This window comes from Vidua chalybeata, chromosome 3, assembly GCF_026979565.1.
Source record: "Vidua chalybeata isolate OUT-0048 chromosome 3, bVidCha1 merged haplotype, whole genome shotgun sequence".
Taxonomy (NCBI): domain Eukaryota; kingdom Metazoa; phylum Chordata; class Aves; order Passeriformes; family Viduidae; genus Vidua; species Vidua chalybeata.
Window position 1 is genome coordinate 68,335,620 of NC_071532.1, and position 15,124 is coordinate 68,350,743.

The 15,124-nt window shown below is 34.5% G+C and overlaps 1 protein-coding gene across 3 annotated transcripts in view; it reads left to right on the forward strand.

Moving 5' to 3' along the window:
* The window catches only part of AK9 (adenylate kinase 9), a 59,247-nt gene that overhangs the window by 23,185 nt on the left and 20,938 nt on the right, over positions 1-15,124 (forward strand). For all 3 annotated transcript variants that reach the window (XM_053937228.1, XM_053937226.1, XM_053937227.1), the window contains exons 17-22: positions 113-221; positions 630-694; positions 10,106-10,312; positions 11,278-11,417; positions 12,342-12,554; positions 13,133-13,387. In XM_053937228.1, the coding sequence (XP_053793203.1) occupies positions 113-221; positions 630-694; positions 10,106-10,312; positions 11,278-11,417; positions 12,342-12,554; positions 13,133-13,387 (989 nt within the window). The remainder of the gene's footprint in view (positions 1-112; positions 222-629; positions 695-10,105; positions 10,313-11,277; positions 11,418-12,341; positions 12,555-13,132; positions 13,388-15,124) is intronic.

Consider the following 15,124-nt stretch of genomic DNA (forward strand, 5'->3'; position numbering starts at 1 on the left):
TTTTGTTGACTTTAGAAGAAAATTGTCAATTATTTATTAATTGATTTTCCTAACCCAATGACTTTAGTTTTATACAGATTAAAGTCATTACTGTCATATAATTGTGCTGCAGGGGCCTGTATACTACGCAGAGCATACCTAACAAGTAGGAATGAAAATAACTCTAAGATTTTGGAAAGACCAATAGATGAAGTATTAGAAAAGAAAGAAGATGATGCAAGGTAAAATATTCCAAATATCTGAATATATAAAATGAGCACAAGAAAATTCTAGCCTCACTTTGTGTTAAAGGTATCAGTGCATTTATCACACAAATTAACTAAAGTAGTACACTAAGACTAGTTATTATATGTAGGAAATAATCCAGTATCTGTTGTCTTTGAGGAATATTACATTTATATCAGTACATATGGTGGCAGTAAAATCTTTTTCTAAATGCTTTTTCATTAGCCTTTCATTAGTCCAACCTTTTAATGCAATGAGACAAGAACATTTTAGATAATAAAGTACATATGATTTTTATTTTTTACAACTGAAATTATATTTCCACATCTTTATATTTAATATATCTGCAACTTGCTTTAGTAATATTTGTAAAGGTCTTAAGATAAATAAACTTTTATTTACAGAAGAGGAATGGAAGAAACACTGACATCAGAGGAAGATCAGTCTTCAGCTGCTGCTGAGGAGGAAGGTGTGTATCATTTGACTTCTGATCTAATTATGTGTTTCAATCATTTAGTGGTTTGATTTCCCAGTTTTGATTTTCCTTTTTTACATTCAGCATCTAGAAAAATGACTTTTTGTTACTCTCTTCACTGGTATACAGGCACTTATTTCTTTGTGTCATTCCTTATGGATGTTGCAGAATAGAGATGATTTCCATAAAATCAGCCAGCACTGTTGCAGTTTTCAATAAATCCAAAGGATGGGATTCTATCTCCTCTAGTAACTTTTCTAAGTGGTTTATTAACTGTCTTGAAACTACTCATCAAAAAAATCTGTAGCTCTTTAAAAGTTACAAAACCTTGCTGGAACTTAGTCAATAGTTAATGAGAAAATCTCAAAATTGTCTGATTTTCGGGACTTCCTCCAGAAAAGGAAGACCAGAGTAAGCTCAGCCTGAAGTAATTAAAAGGGAATGGAACTCAGTTCAGCAATGGCTCTCTTAACAAGCATTAGGAATTGCTCAATCTGATAGCAACACACATTATGAATTCCTGAATCCAGAAGCCCAGTAGAGTTAGGCAGCTGCAGCTCCATGTCCCTAGGACCATGCAATGAGTCTGAGCATATATTCCCATTTCCCTTTTCATCCTCTTCTTACTCTATTATCCATGCTAGTTCCTCTCCAATCCACTGTGATCCTTACTTTTCCTTGCCTTCTCAGAAAAGCTTCCTAATATTATATATCTCCCGCAATCCCAAAATTATTTTCCCTAGGCATCCCCTAATGAATCTCATGCCCTGTAGGCAGGAATACATCTCAGCCAGAGAGCTTCTCGGGGTGACCCATCTCAAAAGATTTCACACCCAGACAACGCCTTCATCATCATCTTCTAATGGCCCTGAGGGGTGTCAGGTCAAGGTGTCAAGGTTGTATTTGTTGTGATTAAGTTTTGGGGGTTCACCCAACTGTCATTTTTTCTCCCCTCCTTTGTGCTTATGGAGATTAGTCTTTAACAATATAGTCTTTAACACCATAAAAACAAATGGAATTCTGTGTATTACATGAGGTTTCCTCTCTGGTAACAACATAAATAAAACATTTTGGGTGAAGATGTTCTTACTTCATTGCTTTCTATATTGACACAACCACATATTTTTTTGTTTCTTGTAAAGATCCTACTTTATATCAGAACTGTGTTATACTTAGTTTCCAGCAGAGAAAATATAATTGTCCTGGGCAGAAGTGAATAATTTGTGAGGAGTGAGATTTTGACAGCAGATCAGCTGTCACAAATAGGCTGGATTTTTGCACCTCAGATTCAGTCAGTTGAATTGAGGTTTAGAGTTAGTTCCAGTTAGTTTCAATGGTTTGAACGTCACTAGTCCAAAAAGCTGCAGCGTTTTACTTCCCTCTTAGCCTTCTTTAATCCCTGCATAGTTTCTTAGAAGAATGTTTCTGTCTGATTTGGATCTGCTGTCATGATGAATTACCATGCATAAATATCTGTCTCTATATTAAGAACTAGGTTGGGGAATTCGGAGTATTTTCTTTCTCTACTATACAGTCTCAAGATTTCCCATTCATAGCCTAAATTATCACCCAAGGCCTGGAGATGAAATTAAAACATGAAGTGCATGAATTCCCACTTCTTTTTTTTTTTTTTTCTCATCAAGGGTCTAGACTGCTACTACTGTTTTTCTTTCAAACATAACATACTGGTTTCTATACAAAATTACTATAGCCAAGCTTAAGTTCTGTATTACCAGTATGTCTCACATACATTTTCTTTCCTGACCTTTCTGGCATTTATTTTATATATATATAACACAGCCCAAGTTGTAAAGGTAGTATAAGATAGACTGAATAAGATAGCATGCTTTTAATTTTTAATGAGGTAACATTTCACCTACTCTGTGAAAAAAATACTGAAGGTTTCTAGGATTCTTTACATTGCATGTAAGCTTTTTAAAAAATCCACATTATATCTTTTTATAGCTTCTAATAAACATAGTTCTTCTCCAAAGTGAATGAATCCTATAGTATTAAATATAAAGGCTTCTACAAAGATACTTTGTCATCTGTGTCTCAAATAACAAAGTTCATGGTAGTTTTGAATATCTAACTAATTTTGATCTGAGTACATCAAAAAAATTTATTAATTATAGAAGTAATACTGTCATGTGGTCTTAAGACATGTTAAGTCCTTGTTCAGAGAAAATCTTGTTTTCCTACACCTACATTTTATTTCAATAATCAAACACTGACTCACCAAAACATTTCAGTCATGCTGCTCTTAGCCTGACATCATTTCATTTGACATGTAGTGCCATCAGCACATTGACTGCAGCTTTTCTCCCATGTGACATGTCTTTACAGCAATATAAATAAATGTTCACAGTTCTTACGTTCACAGTTTGTTTATAATATATACTAGTTATAATATAAAAAAGATAGCTTAGAAAAATACTCCAGAGCCCAAATCATACTCTTTTGGTCTCTCATATATGGTATCCTATGGGAGTGGCTCAAAGCTGCACCAGGAGAGGCTTAGACTGGGCATCAGGAAGTGTTTCTTTACTGAGAAGGTGGTCCAACACCAGAATAGGATTCCTAAAGATGTGATTGATGCCCCAAACCATTTAAGAAACATTTAGGAAATGCCACTAATAACATGCTTATACTTTTGGTCAGGCCTGAATTGCTCAGCTGATGAGCAGTAGATGATTATTGTAGGTCCCTTCCAACTGAAACAGTTCTATTCTATTCTATTCTATTCTATTCTATTCTATTCTATTCTATTCTATTCTATTCCACTCCACTCCACTCCACTCCACTCCACTCCACTCCACTCCACTCCACTCCACTCCACCGTTCCATTCCGTTCTACATAAATAGACGCACATTTTAATAATCACTATTTTTATAATGCCAGTAGAATCTGGGATTGCTTCAGTACTGAATATATTAAAGTTTATAATATTGTTTGTGTTTAAAAGATAAAAATGCTTCCAGTAATGAACAAGGTACTTACACATGTCTTAATAAAAGTAACTTGAGAAGGAGACTTCATGTAAATCTAACAAATGTATTTAAGTGAGTTAAGAAGCTAAGTTCAATGCTGAAATGTCTGCTAAAGATACAGAAATCAGTTCATATGGTTACTCTTGCTTGTATTGTCTCGCTGAAACTTAAAGCCTCATATATTTTTTTCATGTCCTTTAACACAATTATTCTGAGGGGTTTTTTCAGGAATTTCTTGCTTTATTTACTTTATGCTCTGCAAAGCTTTTGCAGAAGCTTTGCATGAGTATGACTATTTATACTAGCTATATCAATTCATGAGACTATATTTCAGCTGTTGTAGAGGAGTTCTCAGCTTCAAGCAGATCTGTGGGTTCACTCCAATCTTCCTGAAGTAATACTTGGCATATTCTTTTCCTGCCACATTTCTGCCAGAGATTACTTCCTTTCTATAGCAAAGTCAACTGGAGCACACATGCTTATGCCTCAGTATCTCAGGCTGGTGTGTTTGTACAAACCCATCTTCTGCTGCTCATGCTATTTGGGCATAAGTTCTTGGCAAAAATAAATTGGTAGCTGGGCTCATAATTCCAGATGTCACCTCTCATGCTTGTGCTTTCACAGCTGTTAAGATCAGTATTAGTTATATACTCTTTAATATTGAATCCCAACTCTTTACTATTGATCTTCTTTCTCATTACAGATGGTGGAGGGTTGAATCAATATCCTTCTCTTAGGCTTTTAATCTATTTTCTTGCTGTTTTATTTTTATCATCATGTTAACTTCAATAAGATATTTGAAACAACAACAGCAAAAAATAGTTAAACCTGTTTATGTTAGTGTATTTCCCATTTATTTGAAGATAAATACTTTCTGGAATCAATTGTAATTATAACATGTACCAGGCAGTTGATGTGTACTCAGTCCTACAGCCTCTAAATATTTTTCCTTTGTTTTTCTTGACTGACTTGCATCCTGATTTGTGCTTTCCCCTACCTTTAACTGGAGACTTTTCAGAGAGAGAGTTTGGACAAGGACAGTTTATTAAACTGGAGATGAGAGATTGCACATTACTTGTACTGCAAACTTCAAAGCAAGCTCTAGTGATATTACCTTCACAGTTTGTTCAGTGTTTGAGCAAAGCTGCATGATCTTCAAAGCCACTTTCTGCTGTCCTTCATAAATCAGACGTGATAATTGCATTCTAATACCTGTAATCCCAGCATTTTAGGCAGAGAAATTTCAAAAATTGAAAAACAGAAAGCTTAAGAACAACTTCCTCAGTTAAATCCCAAATACCTTCAGGTCTTAAATTCTTTTAGTCTCTCATTCAGATAAATAAAGACTAAGGAATATTGGTGGAGAACAGTTACTCAGTGTTTTGCAGAAAAAAGAACAAAAGCCTATGATTAAAGCTGTCAGTCTTTCTGGAAGCTCTTGTCACTTTCTGAACATAATAAGACAAAGGACATGCTCTTAATTTACTTCACTTAATGTCTGTCCATCTGTCCTCCTTGACCCTATCCATTACCAGTCTTGTAAATTAAATAGAACCATAAGCTAATGAAAAGATATATGAAATCTTGTAACAGCTTTCTCTCAAAAAACACTTTGAAGGCAACTCATCTTTAATGGAGATGATCGGCTTTAGTTTTTAAAATATACATTTTAGCTTTTATCTGCTAGAATTTTTAGACTATTTTAAAGAACAAACCAGAAATAAATAAAATAGAAACTATTTTATTTTAACAGAAAGTTGTTAAATATACATATTTTTATGCATTAGAAAGAATCAACTTTATCTGTAAACCAAAGTTGTCTTCCCAATTTAAAAAATTCAGTACATACAATATAAGTTTGTCTGTGGAGTGTATTTCACTGTAGCATGCTGAAGATTATTTGGCAGTGTATATTTATGAGTAAGAAATGAAAAGTCTGTATAAACAAACTACAGTCTGTTTCAAAAAGACAACTGAAAATACATTAATAATGAAATACAGGTCAGTTCCAAGAAGTGAAAGTGTCACTCTTACCATATACTTTGCCTTTCTGTTTATTTTGCTAGTTAAGCTCTAATGAAGAAGACATACTGGCTTCTGGTGTGTCTGTGTCAGCTTTGGCAGCATTTCAATGAGGAGAAAAGAAGGACTGTTTAATCTTTTTTGATGTTGCATATGGACGGAGGGAAGAAAAGGTCACAGATACTAAGATATTTAAGGCTCTCTTTCCACAACAATTCACTAGAGAATGTGAGGGCCTAAAGCCTTCGAGGATTGTTTGTCTCTATGGTAACAATGCTCAGTTGAAGCACAGAACATGCAGAGCAAAAGAATATGAGAGATTGGCATGTAGGCATTCCCTACAAAAGCCCAAGATTTAAGGCTGGGGAAGATTGTTTCCTATCACCACTGTGATAAGAAAATTCAATTAAGAACAGTACTGTTAGGTAGAAGGCCACCTCCTTGGAGAGAAAGTTGTTTGCATTTTTATATAATTTAGTTTTAAAACACTTCTGTCTTTTCATGTATTTTACTTGTCTATGTTTTTAATTAAAAAAAAAAAATCTTCTTACTATAAATAACCTTGCCAAGCAGAGTTATTATAATTTATATCTAATGGAAAAAGTACAGCTGCCTTATTTGGTCCCTGAGACAAAGTAAATGTCAGGAAGGCAACATTTTTATCATGATAACATTCAAATACCTGAACCAAAACCAAATGAGTTTTGGGTTGTATGATATTTCCTCTGTCTCTTTTCACTGGGAATGTAAACCTTTTTTCTTTTGTTACTTCTCCCCTCTTTCCAGGGGAAAATTTCTCCAGTTCACTTAGACCTGAGTAATCTATTTAAAGGTTCTGTAAGTAGGCAATAATAGCTGCTGGATATGTTTCCTTAAGCAGCAAAACCTTCTGGATAGAGGTATTCTGTTGGAATTATGTGTCTAAAGTAGCAAAACAAAGCTGGAACACATGCTGGTCCATCCTTTGCTGAATATGGCCTGTCAGAAGAGGTAACATGAATTGTAAGTGCATCTGAGATAAACTACTCTATGAACTACTCTATTAAGTGGATTCATTGCCATTTTCAATATTCTGTCTCAGATGATGCCAAATATTCATTTAAATCTCTTGTTCTGCTTGTATATTTCTAAAGTGTCATGACCTGCTGAGAACTGAAAGGTTTTTAAAGGGCTGGTCTGTAAGATGAAGTGTTGAAAGCCAGATCCAGCCAGCCCTCATCCCATCTTCCTTGTGCTACTGCCATGAACGGGGCAGTGGTTCACAAGGCAGCACATGTGATTTCTGCAGTGTGACTGTGCCAGGGATAACATGTGCAAGCAGCAGTTAGTGTAACCCACTTATTAGTGGCTAAATCTCTGTCTCCTTTGGAATATATCACTGTAGAATGCAACATAATTAGTGGTACCATTTGCACAACATCTTTTAATGTACATAAAAAAGGTATATTTATGTTCCTATTTAGAATCATGGCAAGAGGCAAAAATGTCATTGCAGGGCATATGTAATGACATATATAGAATGAATGTCTAGTTTAGTAAAATGCAAATGTTTGTAAGCCTTTTCAAGGGAAAACGTTTCTAATTCAAGATCAAACTATTTGAAATCTGCAAGGTGTCTCTCCTTAATGATATTACCTTTTGCACTTTGATGTATGTTTAGACTAATAATCAAATAAGAGGAAGGTTAGCCACAAAGGTGTCAGTCTAATAGCTATGTTGATCAAAACTAAAAAAAAAAAAAAACGGGCGGAAGATGTATTAAGTATTGGTTATTATAAAAGATCACAAAATTACTTGTCAAAATGCTTATTTGTTAATAGTTCTGCAGTTTACCTTGGCTGTGCAATGGTATTGCTGGAGCAATGGCTGACAGCCCTGAGGGCTGACAAGGGGTCCTGGGCTCTGGGCAGGTGAGGGGAACCCCAGGGGCTGGGTAGGGACAGCCAGGCCAGGGCGTGTCCTCAGGTCCCTCAGCCAGCACATGAATTGCTATAGAGAGCCCAACTTGCTTCAAACCTCAGTTAATCATGGATATAGTTCAGGTAGATGGTGATACTGAAAGAATAAAAGTTTCAACATCAAAAGCAGAAGAATAAAATTATTAAAAGCATGTAAGTATTTAGAAATTTAGCATATTTCTAGAGAGCTACACATTGGGATACAGACCCTTAAAAGATGTAGACATTGCAGTACCCAAAGCTCCCATAGTACCTCTAAAGTGCCTGATTTCATGTATGGACTTGTAGAAATAGGCACAAGTAGCAAACTAGCAAGGGACCAACCTTAGTGGGCCATGAAGGAATTTCAAAAGAAGGTGTGTTACATATGGTCCTTGTTCTGAAGGCACTCGCATATCCCAGCTGATACTGGCACTTTGAGGTGATGCTTTAGTTGGTAGAATGTTACACAAAAATTAGGCAGCATCTTTACTCTGACCATTACGTTTTGATCTGTTTCCTGCCAAATCTTACTGGTACCTAATCACTGAAACCCTGCTACATTAAACACTTTTTGCCTTTTGGTTCTATTTTGGAAAATTAAATGTGTCATTTGGAAATTTCTTCAACAGTCCACAAGGGGAGATTGAGAGATACTTGATTCGTAAGAAAATATATTTTCTTAATGAAGAAAATTGTAACAGGGCAATCTAACCCTTCATAAGCCAGAAAAATTGTTTGGATTTTTCAGGGAAAAACTCAGAATGAATGTTACAGTGCTGCAGTTTGACAGAGTGAGCATTGGCCTGCTTAATGCTAGAGAGTGACCATAAAGCATTGGGGTTTTAATGTTTTGAGGTTTTGTATTTTTGGGAAAGTAGTCAAAGCTTTTTACATATAAGGCATTACAAAATACTTTCATTTTTAGTAATACCTCTGCTTTATTCATGTAGGAAGTTACATAAGGAAGAACAGTAGTAATGGTCCTTTTTTATGTAATCTGTTGAAGTTCATTGGAATAGACCGAGCATGTTGTTACTTGTGTCAAAATCTGTTCATGCTCTTTCAAACTAAAAACAAGACAGGAACAACAAGAGAAGGGGAAATAGATATTTTGGTGAAATAGAAAATCATTCCATTCACTGATAATTTTTTTTCTTGTATCTTTGTTTCTGGCAAGAAAAAAGCATATGCTGTAAGTCCCAGCAAACTTAGAGTAATATCAGATCATTTAACTCACTGCTCTCAACTGCATTTCTGTCTGTTAGCTGACATCACTTATTAACAGAACACAAAAAAAATTACAAGAAAAAAAAGACAGTCAAATCTGAAAATTAAATGAGTGCAGAGAATGGGAACAGCAGCAACAACACCACATTGCTGCTGCCAGCGACAAGGTCTTATGGAGTCATAAAGGCACTTGGGTATCATCTTCAAGCTGATATAGGACTTTGTCTCAGGACTTTCAGGGTCTAACAATGTATGAATGGATAGTAATTGCAGCCCTGTCTAGCTCCTAATTGGAACCATTTTTAATGTGTCAATATCAAGTTTTTAATTCCATATATGTTGTCAATATCAAGTTTTAAATTCAACATCAGCTGTCAATATCAAGTTCTTAATTCCATCTGTCTTCTTTAGCAAGAAATTGTGGTGGAAGAAACTAACCCCTTGTTTATTTGCTTACAGAGTATGACAACACATTTGGCATGGTTTTGTCATGTTTACAATGTGTAGTACCAGTGACTTTCTTATTTATATTAGTTCATCCTTTCAGTCTCTAACTCCTGTCAGCTTTCTGTGAGACAGTGTTAGGAAGCAGGCTTGGACTGATCTTAAACAACAGACACTACAAATTTCTGCATGTTTCTTAAGAGATTAAAGTATTCTCTCTTTCAATTACTTAACAAGTGATTGTATGCAGACATGGCTTCATTAAAGCCAGAATTTCCTGTGAGAGTTTCCCAGTTCCAGTATTTAGAGAGGGAAGTCATTATAAGATTTTTAAACTTTATTTTCATTTATTTGTTCATTCAGATTTTTCCCATATTGGCATGAGGCATGACAATACGGAGAGTCTGTAAAAAGCTGTTCATCATTGAATCATAATTTTTAGATGAATATATTCTGTATTGTATTTCTTTGCAGAAAGAGTCATATTTATTTTGAATGCTGATTTAAATAACCATATGTAAATATAGTTCAACAATTTGACCTCATTTATTTTCCTGGAGAAGCCTCAGTGTATAGAGTATCAACATAATTAAACTGGGAGTTCATGAAGTGTCTTTGTAAACTACTAGTGTAATAATTCATAATTATGGGGAGGAAGAAGCATTAAAAGGTATGCCACCATATTTGAGCAATATAAAAATAGTTCTAAAGCATAATGATAGTTTTTAAATGTAAAAAAATTTAGAGGAGCATTGCCTATTTTACATTATTTGATTTTCAGAAATAATGCAACCTGAATTTGCAGAGGATGGTTTTCCAGATACAGAAGAAATGAAAACAATTAAAATGAAGATTGACCTTTTCATGAATGATTGGGAAAAAGTGGAATCAGAAATCAGGGACTCATCTCAAGTTCAGGTGGTTGTTTTAGAGATTGCTGAGCAAACACCAGAAAGTCTGCTTAATCAAATTGTGCTGGTTATGGAAAGTAAGTAATACTGTTTATGTGATTGGCACTTCAACTATCAAGAGAGATTTTGGATAGCTCATGTGATGAGCAAATTAGGGAGTAGGTTATACTCAGTTTGATATTACTAATATGAAGAGGGTCTTATTGTGTTCTCTGAGTTCTCTGAGCTGAAAAGCACAATAGCAGCCTTTCAGACATCTAAGAGTGGGGAAAATATATATATTTGAAATATATATATATATAATGTAGCTATGCAAATAAGTGCATAATGGCTCCCTAAACATTCTGAAAGCACATTTCCATGATTACTTGTTCTATCTGTGCATGCCAGGATACTGGTTTGAGACATGGATGGATAGTGAAAGTTCACGAATGTGTAATATTCATTGGGTGAGTGAGACTTTCAGGATGTGTAATAATCTATCCTAACCACCTGCACAGACTGTATTTCAAAATTTAATTTTACATTAATTATTTTTAAATTAATATTTTTGTGGCAAATTACATTTCTTCATTTGTGTGGTCTTGCAGAATTTTGAGCACTAGATATAAATAATACTGTGTTTTTCCTATTATCACTACAAATCAAGTGTTTTATTAACCAAAACATCTATTGTTCTGGCTCTATAATAAACTGAAATTTGAGTGATGATTCTTCCCAACAAGTAACAGGAAAAAAAAAAACTGTTTTAAACAGAATGGTACTATCTGCACTTGTATAATACTTTTGTAATACAAGTTCCCATTGAAAATACAATTTACTTCAACCAAAAACAACCTGTAGAATTTCCATTTTTGGAGGATGCAATATACTAATTTCCACATCTGGGGAGAACATTTCGTTCTGTGAGTAGAAGAAACGCAAGATGCAGTTGGAAATATTTTCTTCCATGTATTTGCCTACTTTCATGGACTAAGAGAATATATTCTGGTATAGCCAAAGGATAACTATTAAAACAGAAAAAAACCCTTAACCTTTTCAGAACCTTTTAAATATTATGGCTGGGAATTATCTGATGAAGACTTAGAGGAGGAAGCACAAGATCTGGATGCTGAAGCGGAAAATGAGGAAGAGGAAGAGGAAGGTGAAGAAGAGGAAGAGGAAGAGGAAGAAGAGGAAAAAGTAAGCATGCCAGTTTTTATCTATTTATGCTTTTATTATAACTCCTTTATTTTGAGTTTGAACATAGCCTCAGAGACGACAGATTTTGCTTGATCCTGATTTTTTTTAATCCAGTTAAAGCCTTCTTAAAAAATAAATATTAGCATGTGCTTCAAGAACACTTTCACTACATTTCTGTGTTGTGGCCGATAGTAGTTTTACTACAGCAAGAAGCTCAAATACCCCCGTGCTAATAGAGAGAATGACTGTACCTAGTTTTGCCCAAAGGCAAGGAGGGGTTTTATGAAAGAAACGAATGTGAACTTTGATTTCTGTCAGCTCCAATGATTCCATGAGCCATCATGTAAGCATCAGAAGATGCAGAGTCCTGTTCCATTTCAGATATTGATAATTTTCACACACCCACTTCAATGAAAGTAGAGGTCTAGCTTTGCCTTTCTATTTTCATCCTATATTGGAAGATTCCCATCCCCAAATTTAACAGTACCGGATATCTACAGACTGACTGAGCAGTATTGAATATATTTTTTAGAAATTACCTTTACTGGATAAGTAATCTGACTTCATAACACCAGCTCTCACTGTATTTTCTGAAGAGGTCTGCATTTAAACAGATCAGTTTCAAAAACACAGTAGGAATAGATTTTATCATAGATACTTCTACCCTAATTTTGGTCCTCAATGGCTAACTATGATATTCATGATATTTTAAATTTAATTCTTTTCTCAGTAATTCTCTTGGACAGTGTGTTTTCTGACTCAGAATCTAAAAAGTGTGTATTTTCATAGACTTATTTTCAGCATGCAAAATGTTTTGAGAAAACCGCCCTAATTCAATTGTCAGTTAATATATCTGGTGTTATTTAATCTGATCTACTTAATCTAAGTAAACTCCTGAATTCTTTAAAATTTTCATATTTTCAGGATGAAGAAACAATTAAGCAAAAGAAAAGGCATATGGGAGACACAAAACACTTTTGTCCAGTCAGTCTGAAAGAGAACTTTGTCCTCTACCCTGGACTCCAGGAATACGCAGCTAAATATAAAGAAAAGATTTATTACTTTTCAACTTCTGAGTACAGAGATAAATTTTTGAAGAACCCTGAGGAATATGTAGCTCACAATGAACCACTACAAGTGAGAATCTTAAAAATTATTTAAAGCAGATAATAGCAGATTAAAATAACTACTTTATGTTTCCATTTAGATTTGTTTATTACGGCTGATTTGTTCCTAGGTAACAATATATTAGGCAAGCCCTTGAAGCAAATAAAACACATGGCTTCCCTAGTGATTTTTAATGTAAATTTGTGTTAACACATTGAATTAATGATGCAAATACAGCAGAAAAGAGAGGAAGATTATAAAGACTTGTGATAATCTTAAAGTGTGTTTAACAAATTACAAATATTGGGGGGTTTGTGGGTTTTTTATAACTTGAAAAAGGGCAAAAGAATGGAAGATTTACCAGACCTGTCTAATGAAGTTTCATTTTTACCTGCTGATAGTAGAGTAGTAGATTTGTTTGGTGTTTCCAGAGAGCAGATAGTTTGGTTATAACAGCAATAGAAACTCTGGTAATATTAAAATACAAAAGTATGTGACTGGTTTTTGATGAATTTTTTAATCATTATATTTTTGAAGTGAAAAACAGTAGGGGGTGGGTGCACTGTATACTCCAAGATGTTACAGAATATTCCATTTTTTTCCCATAGGCTCCTCCTTTACGGGTGTGTTTACTTGGGATTCACGGAGCAGGTAAAACTACTTGTGCACGAGAGATAACAGACAAATTAGGCATTTTCCATATTCAATTTGAAGAATATCTACAGGAATTGATTTTACCCAAAACTAAAAGGAAAGTTGGGCCCTCTTCTGATGAAGATCATGAAGATGACAATAAAATACCAGAGGAACTGGAAGACTTCTCTCAGACCATAACTAAAACTGAAACAGAAAAGACCAAACAGGTAATAATAGTATTTTATACATCCATACACAAAATAACCATTTTCTGGCCAGAATGGGAATTTCTTATAAAATTGTAAAAATTGTAAAACTATGTTAAATTAAATACTTGATTAAATTTAGAAATAATACTTCATGACAATGTTTTATAAATATCACAAGCATTCTTCAAAAACATTTTCAGGAGTTATATACAGTTTTTTTTTCTAAATATTAGAGATAGATTCTAAATGCCTAATGGAAGACCAACTGAGGGGGGGAAAAAAGGTCAAGGTCAGAATAATAATGGGATGGTTTCCTGTAAGTGTTTATAATATGCAGATTCAGTCAAGTGCGTGTGTTCCAACTGCACAGGACTTTAAAAATGTTCCCAGCTGTGCTCTTTGCACTCTCTTGGAGCAAAAGAATAGAATGCCTCTACCAACCCTTTGATCTGATCATCCCTCATAAAAAAAATCAGAACTATTTATCATTAATAAGAGGGTAAGCTAGTATTTTTTTAATGCAATAATTTTCTTAACCTGGATTTTAGTGTTTTTTTGCCTATTGGCAGTAGTTTCAAACCACAAAAATAAACCAAGTCTTGGGTAGCATAAAGTATGCCTTGTAGCTTAACTAAAAAAATGTTTCAAATAGCTGTATGTTCATGATACTGGTAGAATAATTAATGAATAATAATTTTCAGAAAATTAGTACCTTTGCTTAAGCAGATTGACTACTGGCTTAAAATCCTTATAAATGCACATTCTAAACCCTATCTTTTACAGGATGCAATTTCTTTGAAGAAAAAACTTCTACCTAACTGTTTATTTGGGATAGTATTTTCTTTTATTAGGCAGTGGTCTGTTGGGAGAAAAAAAATCCACAAAGTTTTAATGCAAATGAATTCCTTAGGTACCAATGGATATGATAAAAGCCATTCATTATGTGGAGAAGTCTCACCACAGGTACACAGCATATGAATCTTTCAAAAATATGTAGTAAAAAACTGAAAATCTATCTCTCACACAACAGAAATAAGGATTTATGCAACACTCAAAAATTCAGGAAGAAATATGTTTCTGCATCACATTTTAAGAGCCTTTTTTTTTAGTGTGTGCTCCTGATATCTGCCAAGTTCCCTCAAGTTATTAGTCATCAAAGATCTTCAAACACTTCCTACTACAGGATTTAAGGGAGCAGGCAGGAGAGGCAGCAGACTACAGAGGAGGAGGCGTACAGAAACAATACTCAGGCACAGTATTAGCAAGATGAGCACCCAGTGGAAGTGGAAAATAATGAGGCCTCTGAATTTAATTTTATTTCTGCTCTTTTACAGCAGTAAAAGATCTAGAAAATATAAGTCTGACACTGAAACATGGTCTTTGCAAGTAGAGTTTAATCTGTGGCCTAGAGGGCTCTGTGTCTAACAGGAAAGCCTGGGTAAAAAAATGGTACTACTCAAAAACAGAATAGGATTAAATTTGGGATCATTTTTGTAAACTGGACATATACAGGTCGATGGGGTGCACTTGCAGGTGATGAAAGAGCTGCCAAAGGTACATTAAAGGCCAGTCTACTCTCTTGAGATGTGGAGCAGGTCCCTGATAACTTGGAAGGTAGTGTTCTGATGAAATAATACAAGAGCAAGTAATATTTGAAAGAAATGCTTCATCACAGATACAGTACAGATCAAAATCATGGATGGCAGAAGAAAAATCCAGGTTTTCATCAAAATCAAAGAGGGGGTTCTTTTGAAA